Genomic DNA, 16,057 nt, shown 5'->3' with positions numbered 1-16,057 from the left:
CAAATGTATGTTTAATCAAGAGAAATCAATTATCAAAATTACATAGGAATTTCTCCTACTCTCAAAACTAAATTTTCCAACCCTAGATTACGTTTACTCGCTTGCTTTTATTTTCATGCTTTTAATTTCATGCTTTTAATTTTATGCACATTATCTCTCTCCACCATTCACCACTATAACTAAGAAATTAGTTTAATGAAACCATAACTTATGTTTCTTGTTGATTGACCCAGACTTGCCACTAATGCTACGCTTTAATAGTAATAGTAGCACAATTCGGTAAATATAAAGTCATTTGATTAGAGATTTGCATGTGACAATAGATCTCTACCATAAAAAAATATATTTAAAAAAAGAAAAAGAAAAAAAAATATAGCTCAAATCTTCAAACTTTTAGTTGTAAAGCATTAGAACTCTTTAAAGAAATTCTTATTATTTTTATATATTTAAGAATTAACAATTAAAAGTACAATATTATATTGAACTAAACACAAATTATTTTTGAAATTCCCTAGATAAGAAAACATACTGGCTTAAAGTTTTCTTTGAACAAGCTTAAACGAAAACTAAAAAATTTCCTTACATGTTTTTTCATATACTATAAATAAATTAAAAAAATAATCTTCAGAAGATAACATGGACCGTGGGCTTGGTCCATCCTTTTCAAAATTCAAAATTCACGCTCTTAACGGTAACATTCTTTAGGGTTTACACTTTACACAACGGCTATTTTCTACATCAATCATCGTATTTAAAAGGGTCTTCACTTCTCAACTTCATCGAATCGCCTCATTTCGTGTGGCAGCGTAAAATTTCATCAATCCATACCAAAATTTATCTTCCGATCGCCATGGATTTCCGTACCTTGTCAAGGAAAGAGCTCCAAGCACTCTGCAAGAGGAATAAGATTCCGGCCAATATCACTAATGTCGCCATGGCCGACGCTCTTGCCGCTCTTTCATCCGTGAGTCATCTTTTTTACTGTTTTCTGTTTCTGTAGTTGATCCTTTGATTTTAGATTTTTTAATTCAAGATTTGTGTGTTCTGTTGGGAATCTGAATATTTTTTCTGTTTATTGGTTTTGAATCTTGTGATTTTGATATGTAGCGTTTTAATTCTGAAGGATCTGAGATTCTGAAGCGTTTTAATTCTACTGCGTTCTGATTTCTTTATTGGAAGTAAATAAGATTTTTTAGGGATTATTTAAGTTAATGTAGACATTTCTTCAACTACTCTTGGTTTAGGTTGAAGGAATTGAAGAGTTTTTTAACGGTGAAAGATCTGGAGTACCTGAATCGCCGATGAAGCCAGAGGTTATTTCCTCGGAAATTCCACGAACTGCACTGAGAACCTCGACAAGGAGAAAGGCCGTCAAAGATGAGGCAATTACTACTCGAACACGCCGTGCAGCAGCTGCAAGAGACACAGAGGAATCAGAAAACAGAGATCTAAATGTGGCTTTGACTACTCCGTCCTTGCCGGGTAGCCGGAGAAGGACGGCAGCGGCTTCTTCAGCTTGCAAGAAAGTGGATTTTCAGATGACGGTAGATGATCAGAAAGAGGACAATGATTTGGATAAGAAAAAGAAGGCGATTGAAAAAACGCCTGCTGTGCCTAAAAGCCTGAGAGTTGCGGGGGCCTCGACTCGTAAACGAACTGAGACTCGGAACAATGGAGCTGCGGAGCAACGAGTTTACAGTACAAGAAGGTCCGTCAGATTTTTGGAGAAGAACATGGAGAGTTTGAGTTTAGGGGAAGACCGGGAAATGGAGTCAATTACTGTCCATATGTCGTTCGATGATATGCCTAACAGTTCAGGTTTGCATTTTTGAACGACTATTTCCTTTTCGTTTGCATATTGATCTGTTTAATTGAGAAATTTGATGATTGATAGCAGTTGGTGCAGGACCCGTGAAGGAGGATACGGAATTAGAAACTGAGTCAAAGAAATCCGATGAATCAGAAAGCAAGTTAGATAAAGACACGGGTGTGGAAATTGATGATCAAGAGAAGAATGAGATGGAGTCTGAAGTCGAACTCTCAGAGGAGGAACAAGAAATGGTTCTTGATGATCCGTTGAAATCTTCTGAAGAAAAACCCGCTACTGCAAATAATGGTGATGATACTGGGACAGAAGGTAAGAATAACCCATAAAAAAATGTCTTCATCTGTGCATTGAGCAATATTTTGCTGATAAATTTATATGTTCTGTACATCGCTGCAGCACCACATGCTAATTCGGATGTGAAATGCTTCTCTGAAGATGAAGAAGCAAATGAAGCTTCCAAAGATGATGTTTCTGTGGAGATTTCTGCTGAGGAAATCAACGATTCTGACAAACTTTCTCAGCCCACTGAAGATGGGGATCTGACTGAAGTTGTTGACAACTCAATCATTGTAGAAGAATCCGGTATGGAAGTCGAATCTAAACAAAATGAGTCTACTTGTGAATTGAAACATATAATTGAAGAAGTTATTAACGAAGAAGTCAAACTAATGAATGATACTGCCGAAAAACTGTCTCTGCCCCATGAAAATGTGGAAGAAGAAGCCCAAGTTGATGATGATGTCTTGAGCAGTGATGAAGAATCTGTTATGGAAGTGAAAGATGATCAAACCCAAGTGGAAGCAGAAAATGAGTCTACTTATGAATTGGAACATATAATTGAAAAAGTTAATGAAGAAGAAGTCAAACTAATGAAGGATACTGCCGAAGAACTCTCTCTCCCCCATGAAAGTGTGGAAGAAAAAACCCAAGTTGATGATGGTGTCTTGAGCAGTGATGAAGAATCTGTTATAGAAGTGAAAGATGATCAAGATGAGTATGATTATGAATCAGATCCCACAATCGAAGAAGAAGCATCGGATGCTGATATTGAAGTAGACAAGAAGGAAACAGAAATGGAGAAGGTTTCAGTTCAAGCTGAAGAAGATGATACAACAATCAACACATCCATGGAGGAGTTCCCTGAGAATGTTTCTGAAGATTTGGTTGATGTCAAGATCCAATGGCAAATGGAAGAAGAAGCTCCTTCTAAAGACATAGATGTTGACGCTATCGATTCTCAACCCAAAATCCCAAATGACAATGTTCAATGTGAGGAAGCTTTGGTGGAAATCATTCCCACTTCCTCCAACAACAATGGAGTTCAATCATTACCCTCTTTTGGAGCTGACCAATTGGCACTGGCAACTCAATTTCCTAGGCCAACAGTAGGAACCAAATCTCCAGTAAGAGAACAAACCATTAGACTGCTAATGGACAACTCAGATGCTGAGGAGGAAGAAGATGGAAAAGAACAGGAAAAAGCAAATTGCATTGAGAAGCAAATTGTGGAGACAAATGATATGAGCTTAAGACAGCTGAAGAAGATGTTCAAGGAAAAACTCCAACTTAGCAAACAGAAGATGGACAATAATAGCATCAACTCAAAAGTAAGCATGTTGAATTTTTATAACAATGTTTTCTTGCATTTATATGAACTTGAATTCTTAATAACACAGATATGTTGTGTTTTATGCATTGTAATGAACAGGTTGTTGGAGGTGGGGGGAAGGTGAGAACTGCTTTACAGCCAGTGCCAGAAAATATAATGACCATTAATGAATTGGAGAGGAGATTTTAAAAGTCTTGAGAAGAGAGGAAATTGTGGATGGTTCAAACTGTGGTTTGCCTCATGTTTTATTTGATCTTCAATTTCTGGGTTTCTCATTTATTGTTTTCCATGATGATTTTTTGAGAGGGTAAAATGAGGTAAACAATTAGTTTGTCTGATTTTGTTCATCAGTTTAATAATCAAATTCTATGCAGTTTGTGTTTTAACAACTGACTAGTTGGCATCCATCTTAGAATTCTATGGATAAGGAAAAATCTTTATTCCTTTGTGTAATATTTTTCTTGCAAATGGAGCCATTTAAGAATGGTAGTAAGGTTAAATGTTCTCAACTCTTAAGATAAAGAACTACTTGATTTTCTTTTCTTGACTTTATAAATCAATCCATCCTGCCTAATATTTTGAGGGAGTAAAACTAGTTTATAAAAGTGAGAAAAATATTAAGAATTTAACACTTAAAGCCTTCTAGTTCTAGTTCAAATGAAAAGTGGGAATTCTGTTTTGCTTCAACCAAATGAAGCAATTGGCACTGGCAACTGGGGGGTGCTATGGCCACAAACGTTCTTTGATTTTTTTTTTTTTTTTTTTTTTAAATACTTTTGCAAAAGTAACAATTTACTCTTTGATTGTTAAAAATTTGTCAAAATTATACTTTCGTTATGATTATAAATAATCAAAATTAATCATCACTTTAGGCTTTAATAATAGTTTTTCAGGATAAATTGTTAAGTACCAAAGACTTGGGGGAGACTAGATTGTTAAAATTTGAACGTTCAATGGACTAAATTGTTACTTTTGGCACTAATACTTAAAAAATCCTTCATTCTCCAACAGCAGGTTTGATAGAAAAACATCATGCTTTGCATCTGAACATTTCCTGATATATCTGAAGCAGCATTTTTATCTCCTTATTTTACTCAAACCATATAAGACCAAGAATTTGCATTGAAAATTGAGAAGTCTTTGTTGACACTATTCCTCTTGCAAATTCATATTACAAGGTTTGTATGAGCAAAACTGTCTTTTCTTCTTGAGATAGAAAAACATATTTTTTGTATGATATATAGAAAAGTGATCTTGTATTATATTCCTCTCATTTTGACATTATTGAGAGATTTCTTTAGGCAGTTGCAAAATATAGCAATCAGATCTAAAGTATTACAGATATAACATAGTGCAAAAGAAAATTTATAAATATAGCAAAATGTGGATTTAGCTCTCGGAGATTATAAGCGATAGAGTCTTTCATTTGATAGATTTCTCTATATTTGAATTATTGGGTTAGCAGTTTTATATATCATATATGCTTGTATTCGTGTTTCGATACATTTTCTTGATAATTCCAAAGTCACGAGGAGACGATTTTAGAATACCTCCCTTAAATATTTGTTGGAGTGTATGCATACATGGATAAGTTTTCTAACAAATTTAATCTTATCTAAGTCTACCCTTTGTTTTCTTAAAAAAATTAGAATACACAATAGTCCTTTTTTTTTTTTTTTTTTTTTTGAAAAAAATATCTTCTAGCCTTCGAAAAATATATTTAAATAAGAATTTGTTGGAGACTATTATTGATCCAAACTAAGATGTTCATTTTCTATATATAGAATAAAGAATTTTAGTGCATTGTATGACAAAGAAAATCTAGCCTAAATAATAATAAATTTGTCACATGATAAAATATGTCACAAAAATGATACTAGATGATTTGATATGAAATTGATACTTAAATGAGCACTTGAACCCCAAATATTATCTTCTTGCATTGTGGAATACCATGAGCCTCAAACTAACGAGATTTAGCTCGAACTAAATATAACTCTCGCACTGATTGAACTTATTCAACATATTATATTAGCCTAAGCAGCCAGTTTTTGGGTTACGAATTTAAACCAAAGATGAAAAATAAAAGAGAAAATCTGAGTTGAAAAAACACAATTTTGTTAATTGCACATTTTTTATTGGGTAAAAAAATATTTAAGGATGAGGTTTGACTAGTGCTTTCTAAATTTAGGTAATGCAACTCATAAATAAAGTAGTTTTGCCACTTAAAATTCATTGGCATGTTTTCTATGTTTAGAATTCGTCAACAATTAGAATACAAATGTAGATAGGAAAGATCCCTCACCTTATCACCATGTTTCTCTATATAAATAAACACATCGATCAAGACCAATCATATAAGTTATGGGATCGAAGATGTTTGAGCTTCAATGGCTCGTTCTTCTCATCATTGCAACTTTAGCTTCCTTGTCTTTTTGTAAGAGAAATAATGTCTCATATGATTCAAATGCCATAATTATCAATGGTGAACGACGTATTATCTTCTCAGGTTCTATTCATTATCCACGTAGCATAGAAGCAATGTGGCCTGATCTTATTCAGAAAGCTAAAGATGGTGGACTAGATGCAATCGAGACATATATTTTTTGGGATCGTCACGAGCCCCAACGACGAAAATATGATTTCTCTGGACATCTAGATTTTATCAAATTCTTTCGGCTTATCCAAGATGCAGGGCTTTACGTTGTTATGAGAATTGATCCTTACGTGTGTGCCGAGTGTAACTATGGAGGCTTTCCAATGTGGTTACACAATATGCCGAGAATCCAACTATGAACTGACAATCAGGTCTACAAGAATGAAATGTAAACTTTCACGACAAAGATAGTGAATATGTGTAAACAAGCCAACCTCTTTGCATCACAAGGAGGGCCAATAATATTGGCTCAAATCGAAAATGAGTATGAAAATGTGATGACACCTTATGGAGATGCAGGAAAAGCATATATCAATTGGTGTGCTCAAATGGCTGAATCTCTCAATATTGGTGTTCCATAGATCATGTGCCAATAAAGTGATGCCCCACAACCTATCATTAATACATGCAATGGATTCTACTGTGATAACGTTACTCCCAAAAATCCTAAGACCCCAAAAATATTTACTGAAAATTGAGTGGGATGGTTTAAGAAATAGGATGACAAAGACCCTTACAGAACTGCAGAAGATGTAGCATTTTCTGTGACAAGATTTTTTCAATCTGGTGGTATCTTTAACAATTATTACATGTATCATGGAGGCACCAACTTTGGAAGAACATCGGGAAGTCCATTCATCACTACATCTTATGATTACAATGCTCCACTTGATGAATATGGGAACTTGAATCAACCTAAATGGGGGCATCTCAAATAGCTCCATGCAGCAATCAAATTAGGAGAAAAGATTCTCACTAACGGCACGTACTCAAATCAAAACTTTGGTAGCTCTATAACTTTAACAAAATTCTCTAACCCAACAACAGGGGAAAGGTTTTGCTTTCTGAGCAACACAAATGACAGCAATGATGCCACCATAGATTTGCAGACAGATGGAAAGTATTTTGTACCTACTTGGTCTATGAGCATTCTTGATGGTTGTAACAAGGAGGTTTACAATCCTACAAAAGTAAATTCTCAAACATCTATGTTTGTGAAAGAGCAAAATGAGAAGGAAAATGCACAGCTTTTGTGGGCTTGGGCTCCAGAGCCTATGAAAGACACTTTACAAGGAAATGGAAAATTTATGGCAAACCTTCTTTTGGAATTAAAAGGAGTCACTGTTGATTTCAGCGACTATTTGTAGTACATGATCAATGTGCACTAATGCAATATCTTCGCTTCAAAATGTGACTCTCCAAGTGAATACAAAGGGTCATGTCTTCATATCTTTGTTAATAGAAGGTACATTGGGTCTCAATGGGGGAGTAATGGCCAGAGTTTTGTGTTTGAGAAACCTCTTCTATTAAAATTTGGAACCAACACAATAGCCCTTTTGAGTGCCACAGTTGGACTAAAGAATTACGATGCATTTTATGATATGGTGTCAACAGGAATTGATGGAGGTCCTATTTATCTAATTGGAGATGGAAATATAACAACTAATTTGTCATCAAATTTATGGTCTTATAAGGTAGGATTAAATGGAGAAATGAAGCAAACTTACAACCAATGTTCTCACAGAGAACAAATTGAAGTGCATTAAATAAAAAAATCTATTGGAAGGCGAATGACATGGTACAAAACTAGTTTTAAAACCCCTTCAGGAATTGACCCAGTAACATTGGACATGCAAAGAATGGGAAAAGGTCAAGTTTGGGTAAATGGGCAAAGCATAGGTCGATTTTGGCCTTCTTTCATTACTGGGAATGATAGTTACAGTGCAACCTGTGACTACAGATGTGCATATAACCTAAGCAAATGTGTTGGAAATTGTGGAAATCCTTCTCAAAGTTGGTATCACATTCGAAGATCGTTTTTATCAAGCGACACAAACACATTGATTTTATTTGAAGAAATTGGTGGAAATCCCCAACAAGTGTCAATTCAAACCATCACAATAGGAACTATATGTGGAAATGCTAATGAAAGAAGCACCTTAGAGTTGTCTTGTCAGGGAGGACATGTCATCTCTGAAATCCAATTTGCTAGCTATGAAAATCCAAAGGGAAAATGTGGTTTGTTTAAACAAGGCTCATGGGATGTGACAAATAGTGCTCTTTTGATGGAAAAGGTTTGCATTGGCATGGAAAATTGTTCAATTGATGTATCCGTAAAGTCGTTTGGATTAGGCGATGCTACAAATTTATCTGCTAGATTGGCAGTTCAAGCACTATGTACAAAGAATTGAATGGTGTAATATATATATATATACATGTTAATTTCTAGAAAATCATATATTCTTATTTCTTTCCTTTTCATGGTATGACTTACTAATCACAAACATATGAGAAATTAGAAACTTATTGTGGTCAATAAATTTTCATGCCTATTTCATGAACTATTTAAACGATGATAAACATACATGTATATATGCTTAATTATAGGTAAAATAATATGAATGTGGTTTGACAGAGAGTGTGTATAAGTATATTCCGTAAATGTAAAAGACATGGATAATGGTGGGAAGCAAAACTCAACTCATAACTCACATACCTTTACTCCTTTAAGTTCATGAATCTAAACAATGATATTCTCATACAATGCTTTTTTAATACATTATGATGTAATATGGAACAATGTATGTCTACTTGATTCTTGTTGACAAAATTTAGTCCCAACCTTCATATGTTCGCAAATGGTTAGATAATGTCTAACGCAACTTAGATATTAAGTTTCATTTTTTTTGTTCGTTTTGAGTATTCCTGCACACACATTGACCATTTTGGTGCCTAAAGCATACTCTTTAAGGAATCAAATCTTTTTTGTGGAAGTGTATGATCACTTTTGCCCAATTTTGTTAGAACAATTTCAAACATAACAAGAAAATAACATAGGCTTAAGCAAGTATAACAAGAAAGATAAGTGTGCAAATTGAAATATCTTTTAGAGAACTCTTCTACAAAACTTCATCCAACTTTGAAAACACAACAACGTGAACCAATTTGATTCATACACCACCAATATGGTCTTCTCTACTATTCTCTCGGAATAAGGGAGATTGTGGTATCCTTTGTGAAAATGTAGGAAGAGAACACATATAATTTTTCTTTATTTTGTTTTTTGCTGATTTTTTTTTTTTTTTTTTTTAAAAAAAAGAGAAGGTAAATCAAAATTCATCAGAGAGTTTTCAAAATAAATGTAATTTTCTTCTTAAAACCATAGAGATTTCTCCATGAAGGAAATACAACGGAGTTACTACTTCCCCCTCCCCACTCCACTCACTAAGCAAGGAGTTATTTTCTTTTCTTTTAACTAATGAATGGTTAATAAATAAATACATTAAACAAAACAAATTTAATATTATATTTGATAATTAAATGTAAATAATTTAATTAATTTAATTTATTAATTAAATATTAATTAATTGAATCAAATTTAATTAATTTATTAAATATCATATATTTAATTTATTGTAAATATGAATTACATTCTAATTACATATTCTTCATATTAATTTGATTTTGAATCTTATTCAAATATTAATATTCCCATATTATAAAGTTTTAATTTTGAATTTAATTCAAAATTAATGTTATATTTTAGTGTATCATATACAATTAATTTCCTTCATTAATTTGAACATTTCAAATTCTTTCGACACTTAATTTCCTTGTTTAATCTGTTGTGAGCTAGTAGAGAAACTTTATGGACCTACAGTTATAAGCTCCAATGATTTGAGATTAATTAATTAAACTCTTTAATTATATTAATCAACCTTCATTAACTATGGGACATACCATCAAAGACCCATATTGCACTCTTAAGAATTGTAGAATATTTTTTTTGTCTATTGAATTAACCATTTGATGTAAGCTAACCCTAAGTTTTTTTATAATTATAGTTGGGTCAAATTACCGTTTATCTCTATAATTATCTCTTGCTCCTTAAGTATCACCGATTCTCAATTGAACAATCTGTTTATGGTCTAACCATAAACTAAATCCCTCTTGGACTAGTGAGAGGGTGAGGCCTCATTGTTCAAGTCTTAGAGTCAACACTTAACGGAACAACCTATCTACTTACCCTAAAGTCAGGGAGAAGTGAATTCCATCTTTTGAAGTTATGTTCCCAGTTCCTCACTCAGTACGTCTCCAAAATTATATGCATATTGAGTCGGCAACTAAGGTCACTCTCACCATTCAAATCAAAGAACGAACTTTATGAACCAGAGTTCATAACTCACTCAGGATTAAAATCGAGTTATATGGTCATCGTTTGAAATATTAATGTCTTCATAACCATCACACACACACACACACATTCAACATATCACAGTTCCACTATCATTCTCCTTGTTCACCTTCATCACTTTTTCCTCTTTTTTTGTTAGTTCTTTTAATTATTTTATTGATACAAACAACGCCGTTCAAATTGAGTGCTCTTACTTTGTAAAAATCACCTTAGCCAATTTAGATTAATTGAAAAGTCCTGTGTTTGATCCTGGTACTTATCATGAATCTTTATTTAAGCTTGCACTTGGGTTTAGCTAGAGAAAACTTGTATTGATTTAGGATAATTTGATCAATCAATATATCACATATACGATATACAACAAGTTTTTGACGTCATTGTTGGGGACTTTGTGAATTAACTATTGTTTGGATTTTGTTTGATTTTTACAGGTACACCTCGATCGAAGGCATATTGCATGTTTTTTTTAAAGCATTGCAAATAGTATATGAGGGAAGGCATAGAGCTAGAGTACGTATTTGAACCAAAAATCTGTTGTGTTTTATGTCCTAAAACTTGTAGATAGTAAATGTTATTAATTCATCGTTATCAATAAAGAGTTATAGATGTTAATTCAATAAATGTTATTGTTTGTCTTGTTTGTCTATTTTTGTCTTAACAACCCTAAATTTAATAAAATAACATCCAAAGTTGCCTTATGAGTCTTAAACTGTATGTGGAAACATAAAGGGATCAATGTTCGAGATACAACTTGATCTATAGTATAGGGATAAGGTTGGGTACCTTATCCTGGTAACACTATGGATACGACCCACTTTGTATTTGTTACAGACGCATTGACCAACGTGTTTGTGTAGTTGACATGCGAGTGTGGGTAGCCTATGCAATGAGTTTGCATAAAACCGGATCGCGAAATAATAATCACTAAATGTAACACCATTAACTTGTTAGGTCCCTATTTCAATAGAATAACCTAGGCAACTTACTCTTAGTCCTGAGTATATTATGAACTCTTGTTCACGAAGGATTGTCTTTTGATTTTTATAGATGAGGGTGGCCAGTTCGCCAACCAATATGTCTACCATTTTGGGGACAAGATCGAGCGGGGATCTGGGAGCATAATAATACAAGATGAAATTCACTCATTCCCATTTTAAAGGTAAGTAGATGAGTGTTCCTTTAAGTGGTGTCTTCAGGACTTGAACAAAGGACCCTACCCTCTTATTGGCTCGAGAGGGGTTTCTGTTTATTGGTTTCACCATAAAAATGTTGTTCATTAGATGAACATTGGCACTTAAGAAGTCAGAGATAACCCAAGGGTAAAACGATATTTTGACCTAGTTGGAGTTAGAAACACTCGTGAAGAACTAACTTGTTGTTATTGGTCTATATCCGTAGACACAGAAATATATCTGTAGTGAAAAGAATGCAGCTATGGGTCTTTAATGGTGTGTACGGAATGCAGTTATGGGTTTTTAGTGGTGTGTACTCACGGTTAACAAATATTGATTAACTTGGTTAATGAGTTTAACCAATTAATCTCATATCGTTGGAGCTTCTAATTTATAGGTCCACCAGGTTTCCTTGTTAGCTCACTAGAGGATATTTAAGAGGGATGATATGAATTGTTCAAATTAATTTGAGGAAACCATATATTAATGTGATTAATATATAATTGATGATGGATATGATCTAGAATTCAAATTAAATTGGAAAGTGATATTTGAATGAGATTCAATTAATTAATTTAAATGAATTAGATTCCCAAAGAATTAATTAATAGAGAGGTATTGCACATATACATACGATGCTTATGATAATTAAATATATACATTAAATTAATTTAATGTATAAATAGTTATTTAATTAATGTGCAAACTGAATTAAATAAGTGTTATTTAATTGTGCTAATTAATTAATTAATTAATTAATTGTGAAAAAGGGAAATAGGAAAATGATTTGGAAAAGGTTTGACCCTTCTCTATGTAAATACCTACCTATGGCCCCTTTGGGAGATAGATACAAAGACACTAACAATACACAACACACAAGTGTTACTGTGCAAAATTTTTCCTAAGCCACAAAGAGAGTCCTCTCGACTCTTCAAAACCATTTTTTCCTCTCCCTCTCCCAATAGTTGGATACCACTTATCCCTCTATTGGAATCATAGAGAATAACAAGAATACTCTTGTGGTATTGTTTGAGATTGTTCAAGAAATTGTTCGTGATCAAGATTGTTGGAGGAGCTATTCATTAGAACTTAAAGAGGATTGTTTGTGAAGCTTGGGAATCTACAGAGTCAGAGTTGTTATCAGAGTTTGTGAAGCCGTTCATTATCAGAGTCAGGTTCTTGCATCCACATTCTTCATATTTTTTGAAAAAAGAATTAGTTTAGAGGTCGGTTTAATATTCTGCATTTGGAATATTTGAATGTCGGTTTGTATTAGATGTTTTCAATTTATGCACTAGATTACTTTTAATTTAATTAAATTGTAAGGGCCTGTTTTATTTTTGAGGCAATTTAATTTTTACTTCGAGTCTGTAAGTCCACGTCAATCGAAATAGCAACAGTTGTTGAAGAGATCAGGAAGGAACGAAAGTATTAAGGGCAATTTTGGAGCTGAAAACGATGTGAATAACAACACTTTGTCGCTCAGTGTTGTTATGCTACTATCGCAGTGTTGCAATGCTGAAAGGCAGATGCAACACAAAGCAGTCATAACGTTGCAATGCTGCCCTCAACACTGCAACGCTCTGAGTTTCGACAGAGTGCTGGTGGCACGCACGAGGATGGTTCAACTGTAGCTGTTTTGACCTAATTCCCTTTGTATTATTTAATTGATATTAATATAATAGTTATATTAATTTAATCAATTAATTTTGCATTAGGGTGCCAAAATCGATCCAATTTTTTCTATTTAAATTAATTTAATTATGCACTAGATGGATGTTTAACTTAATCTTCGAATTTATATTACATATTGTATGTCATATAGATTCAAAAATATCCCACCTTAGGATAAACATGTACATACGTCATAAATAAATATAAAGGGTTATATTTTATAGATGCATGATTAAATTAACACGCTCATGCATCAAGATATAAGTGTTATGTTAGTGATGTATGATTAACCTAAGCATATCCATGCATCATACTATATATTAAAATTGTTATAATAAATAAAGAAATGATGTTTGTGAATGCTTGTTATTCATGTATGATTTATATAAGTGTTATATTTATCAAATGAAAATGGAATTCGCATTGAGCATGACATTACTTAGATAAATATAATTTTGTATTAAATTGATGTCTTTGGATGAAAATTTATAGGTTTTAATAAAACATTAAAATATAAGTGTTATAGTTTTAATGAAATAGTTTAAAATCTATAATCAAGAGTTGCATGCAAACATAGGTCCAAATTATTTTTAAACAGTTTAAAATTAATCAAGCTAGACTTATGTTTTTTCTAATGGGATTAGGAATAGGTTAATCTTTTTAATTTCTTTTAATAGGATTAAAATGAATTTAATTAAAAGATTAAATTTATTAAATAATTGCTCATAAGAGACCTTTGTCTAAGGAAAATTCTGTCTAGGATGGGGTATTTAAGTTGACGGAAAAGAAACATCTCCACCTGGAAATCGACCTGGAAGGTGAATTGGGAAAATATTTTATAAATATGCTAAATGATTGATTTTATTAAAAGAGTTTAATAAATCAAATATTATTAAATCATTCAATATAAATGTTATGTTGAGCAAATTAAAAGGACTTAGATAGATTCATTAGTCGGGTTTTAACTAAATATAATAAAATCCTAAAAGTACTAAAATACTTTAGTGGGAGGATATTGGCTTATATGATATATCAAACTTCAGCTCTCACGTTTCTAAGAGTTCATACCGTGAGATTCATACTCGGTTTCATGTCACCCTGGACGCGGCCTCCATTCGAAAAGTGTTCGCATGGGTCAATAACAAGGTGAATGAGGAAAGTGTTCATAGTAAGTGGGAGAGGGACGAGTGTCAATGCATCCTATTATTTCCTCCATTAGGTTACACTATGAGATTCCTATGGTCCGCTTGCGTGTTATCCTGGAGCGACCATCCCTTCAGAGGGCCTAATTATAGGGGTTAGAACAATGCAAACTCCAACAATGGATAAGGTTTCTTAGGTTAATCTTCAACAATTTTCATTTACTTCGGTAGCCCATCGAAGCGTACCTCTAAGATCTGAAAATGGGAGGGCCACACTTACCAGATAAATTAAGTTAGTTAATGAATCCTTGACCGAAACAACGATAGCTAAAAACTATAGGAATAGGAGTTATTCTGGTGTTAGTGATTGGCTGAGATTGTCTCAATTTAGAGGAAGAGTAGCTGATCACCTTTCGGTGGTTGTTACTCTAAACCTCTAAAGTATCATTGCAAAAACAAAAATCAATAGTTTAATTAGGGTTTTATAATTGCATATGTGTTTGCTAAATTAATTGGATTATTAAGTATTGGATTATGACAAATATAACTAATAGGGTCAATTGATTGTTGTATATTTCAGCATGTCTTCCACAATCATATCTTTGCTTAAAAATAAGAAATTAACTAGTGAAACCTATGCTACGTGGAAATCTATTCTGAATACAATTTTTGTTATTCATGATCTGCGGTTTGTCTTGATGAAGGAATGCCCTCCAATCTAGTCAAAATGCATCCCAAGTGTTGAAGTATGCTTGTTGGATGAAGGCTAATGATAAGGCCCGAGTCTACATCTTGACAAGTCTATCTGACGTTCTTACCAAGAAGCATGAGGCCATGATGTTTGCATGTCAGATCATGGAGTCCCTCCAAGAGATGTTTGGACAACCGTCCATTCAGACCTGGTATAAGGCCTTCAAGTACATTTACAATGTGCACAAAGAAAAATCAATGGATGAAGGCTAATGATAAAGCCCGAGTCTACATCTTGATAAGTCTATCTGACGTTCTTACCAAGAAGCATGAGGCCATGATGTTCTGCATGTCCAATCATGGAGTCCCTCCAAGAGATGTTTGGACAACCGTCCATTCAGACCTGGTATAAGGCCTTCAAGTACATTTACAATGTGCACATGAAAGAAAACCAATCAATGAGAGAACATGTTCTCGACTTGATGGTCCAGTTCAATGTCATTGAAATGAACGGTGTGGTCATTGACGAGTAGAGTCAGGTGTCCTTTATTTTAGAAAGTTTTCTAAAGAGTTTTCTTCAATTCTGCAGCAATGCGGTTATGAACAAAATATAGTACAATCTGACTACCCTTCTAAATGACTTATAGACTTTTGAGTCCCTTATGAAAGGTAAGGGACCAGTAGAAGGAGAAAAAAATGTTGTCCATTCCAAAAAGTTCCATAAAAGTTCATCCCCTGGAACTATATTTATTCCTTTGACCTTTAGTTCTAAAAGATCCAGAAAAAGAAAGGAGGGAAGGGGAGCTCCCGCTGTTGGGAAATGCAAGGGCAAAGCTAAGATTTACAAGGACAAATGCTTCCATTATAATGTGGATGGTCACTCAAAACAAAATTTCCCTAAGTACCTTGTTGAGAAGAAGAAAGAGAAAGAAGATAAATATGATTTACTTATTCTGGAAACTTGTTTAGTGGAAAATAAGACTATGATGGCTGAATACTTGATTCAAGAGCCATCAATCATGTTTATTCTTCTTTACAAGGAATTAGTTCCTTCCTGCAGCTCGAAGAGGGTGAAATGACGCTCAAGGTTG

The 16,057-nt window shown here is 33.5% G+C and overlaps 1 protein-coding gene and 1 pseudogene across 2 annotated transcripts; both read left to right on the top strand.

The window, feature by feature from the left end:
- The first annotated feature begins 765 nt into the window (after positions 1-765).
- LOC120092790 (interaptin-like) lies at positions 766-3,862 on the top strand. Of its 2 annotated transcripts, none has more exons than XM_039050995.1 (5): positions 766-964; positions 1,245-1,818; positions 1,907-2,137; positions 2,225-3,435; positions 3,537-3,862. In XM_039050995.1, exons 1-5 carry the CDS (start codon positions 851-853, stop codon positions 3,624-3,626), a joined length of 2,220 nt encoding a protein of 739 aa, XP_038906923.1. In that variant the 5' UTR covers positions 766-850; the 3' UTR covers positions 3,627-3,862. The 2 variants fall into 2 exon arrangements, with proteins under 2 accessions (XP_038906923.1, XP_038906922.1); XM_039050994.1 differs by having other exon boundaries at positions 1,898-2,137; positions 3,537-3,861.
- A 1,951-nt stretch (positions 3,863-5,813) lies between these two features.
- Positions 5,814-8,285, top strand: LOC120068540 (annotated as a pseudogene).
- The last annotated feature ends 7,772 nt before the right edge of the window (positions 8,286-16,057 follow it).

The sequence above is a fragment of the Benincasa hispida genome, chromosome 12 (assembly GCF_009727055.1).
Source record: "Benincasa hispida cultivar B227 chromosome 12, ASM972705v1, whole genome shotgun sequence".
In the NCBI taxonomy this organism is placed as follows: Eukaryota; Viridiplantae; Streptophyta; class Magnoliopsida; order Cucurbitales; family Cucurbitaceae; genus Benincasa; species Benincasa hispida.
This window is presented reverse-complemented; position numbering and strand designations above follow the sequence as displayed.

Excerpts from the sequence above, each read along its gene's own strand:
- LOC120092790 (XM_039050994.1), top strand. The coding sequence starts at position 851 with ATGGATTTCCGTACCTTGTCAAGGAAAGAGCTCCAAGCACTCTGCAAG. Across the intron at positions 965-1,244 it reads CTCTTGCCGCTCTTTCATCC|GTTGAAGGAATTGAAGAGTT; the intron begins GTGAGTCATCTT and ends CTCTTGGTTTAG. Across the intron at positions 1,819-1,897 it reads TGATATGCCTAACAGTTCAG|TTGGTGCAGGACCCGTGAAG; the intron begins GTTTGCATTTTT and ends GATTGATAGCAG.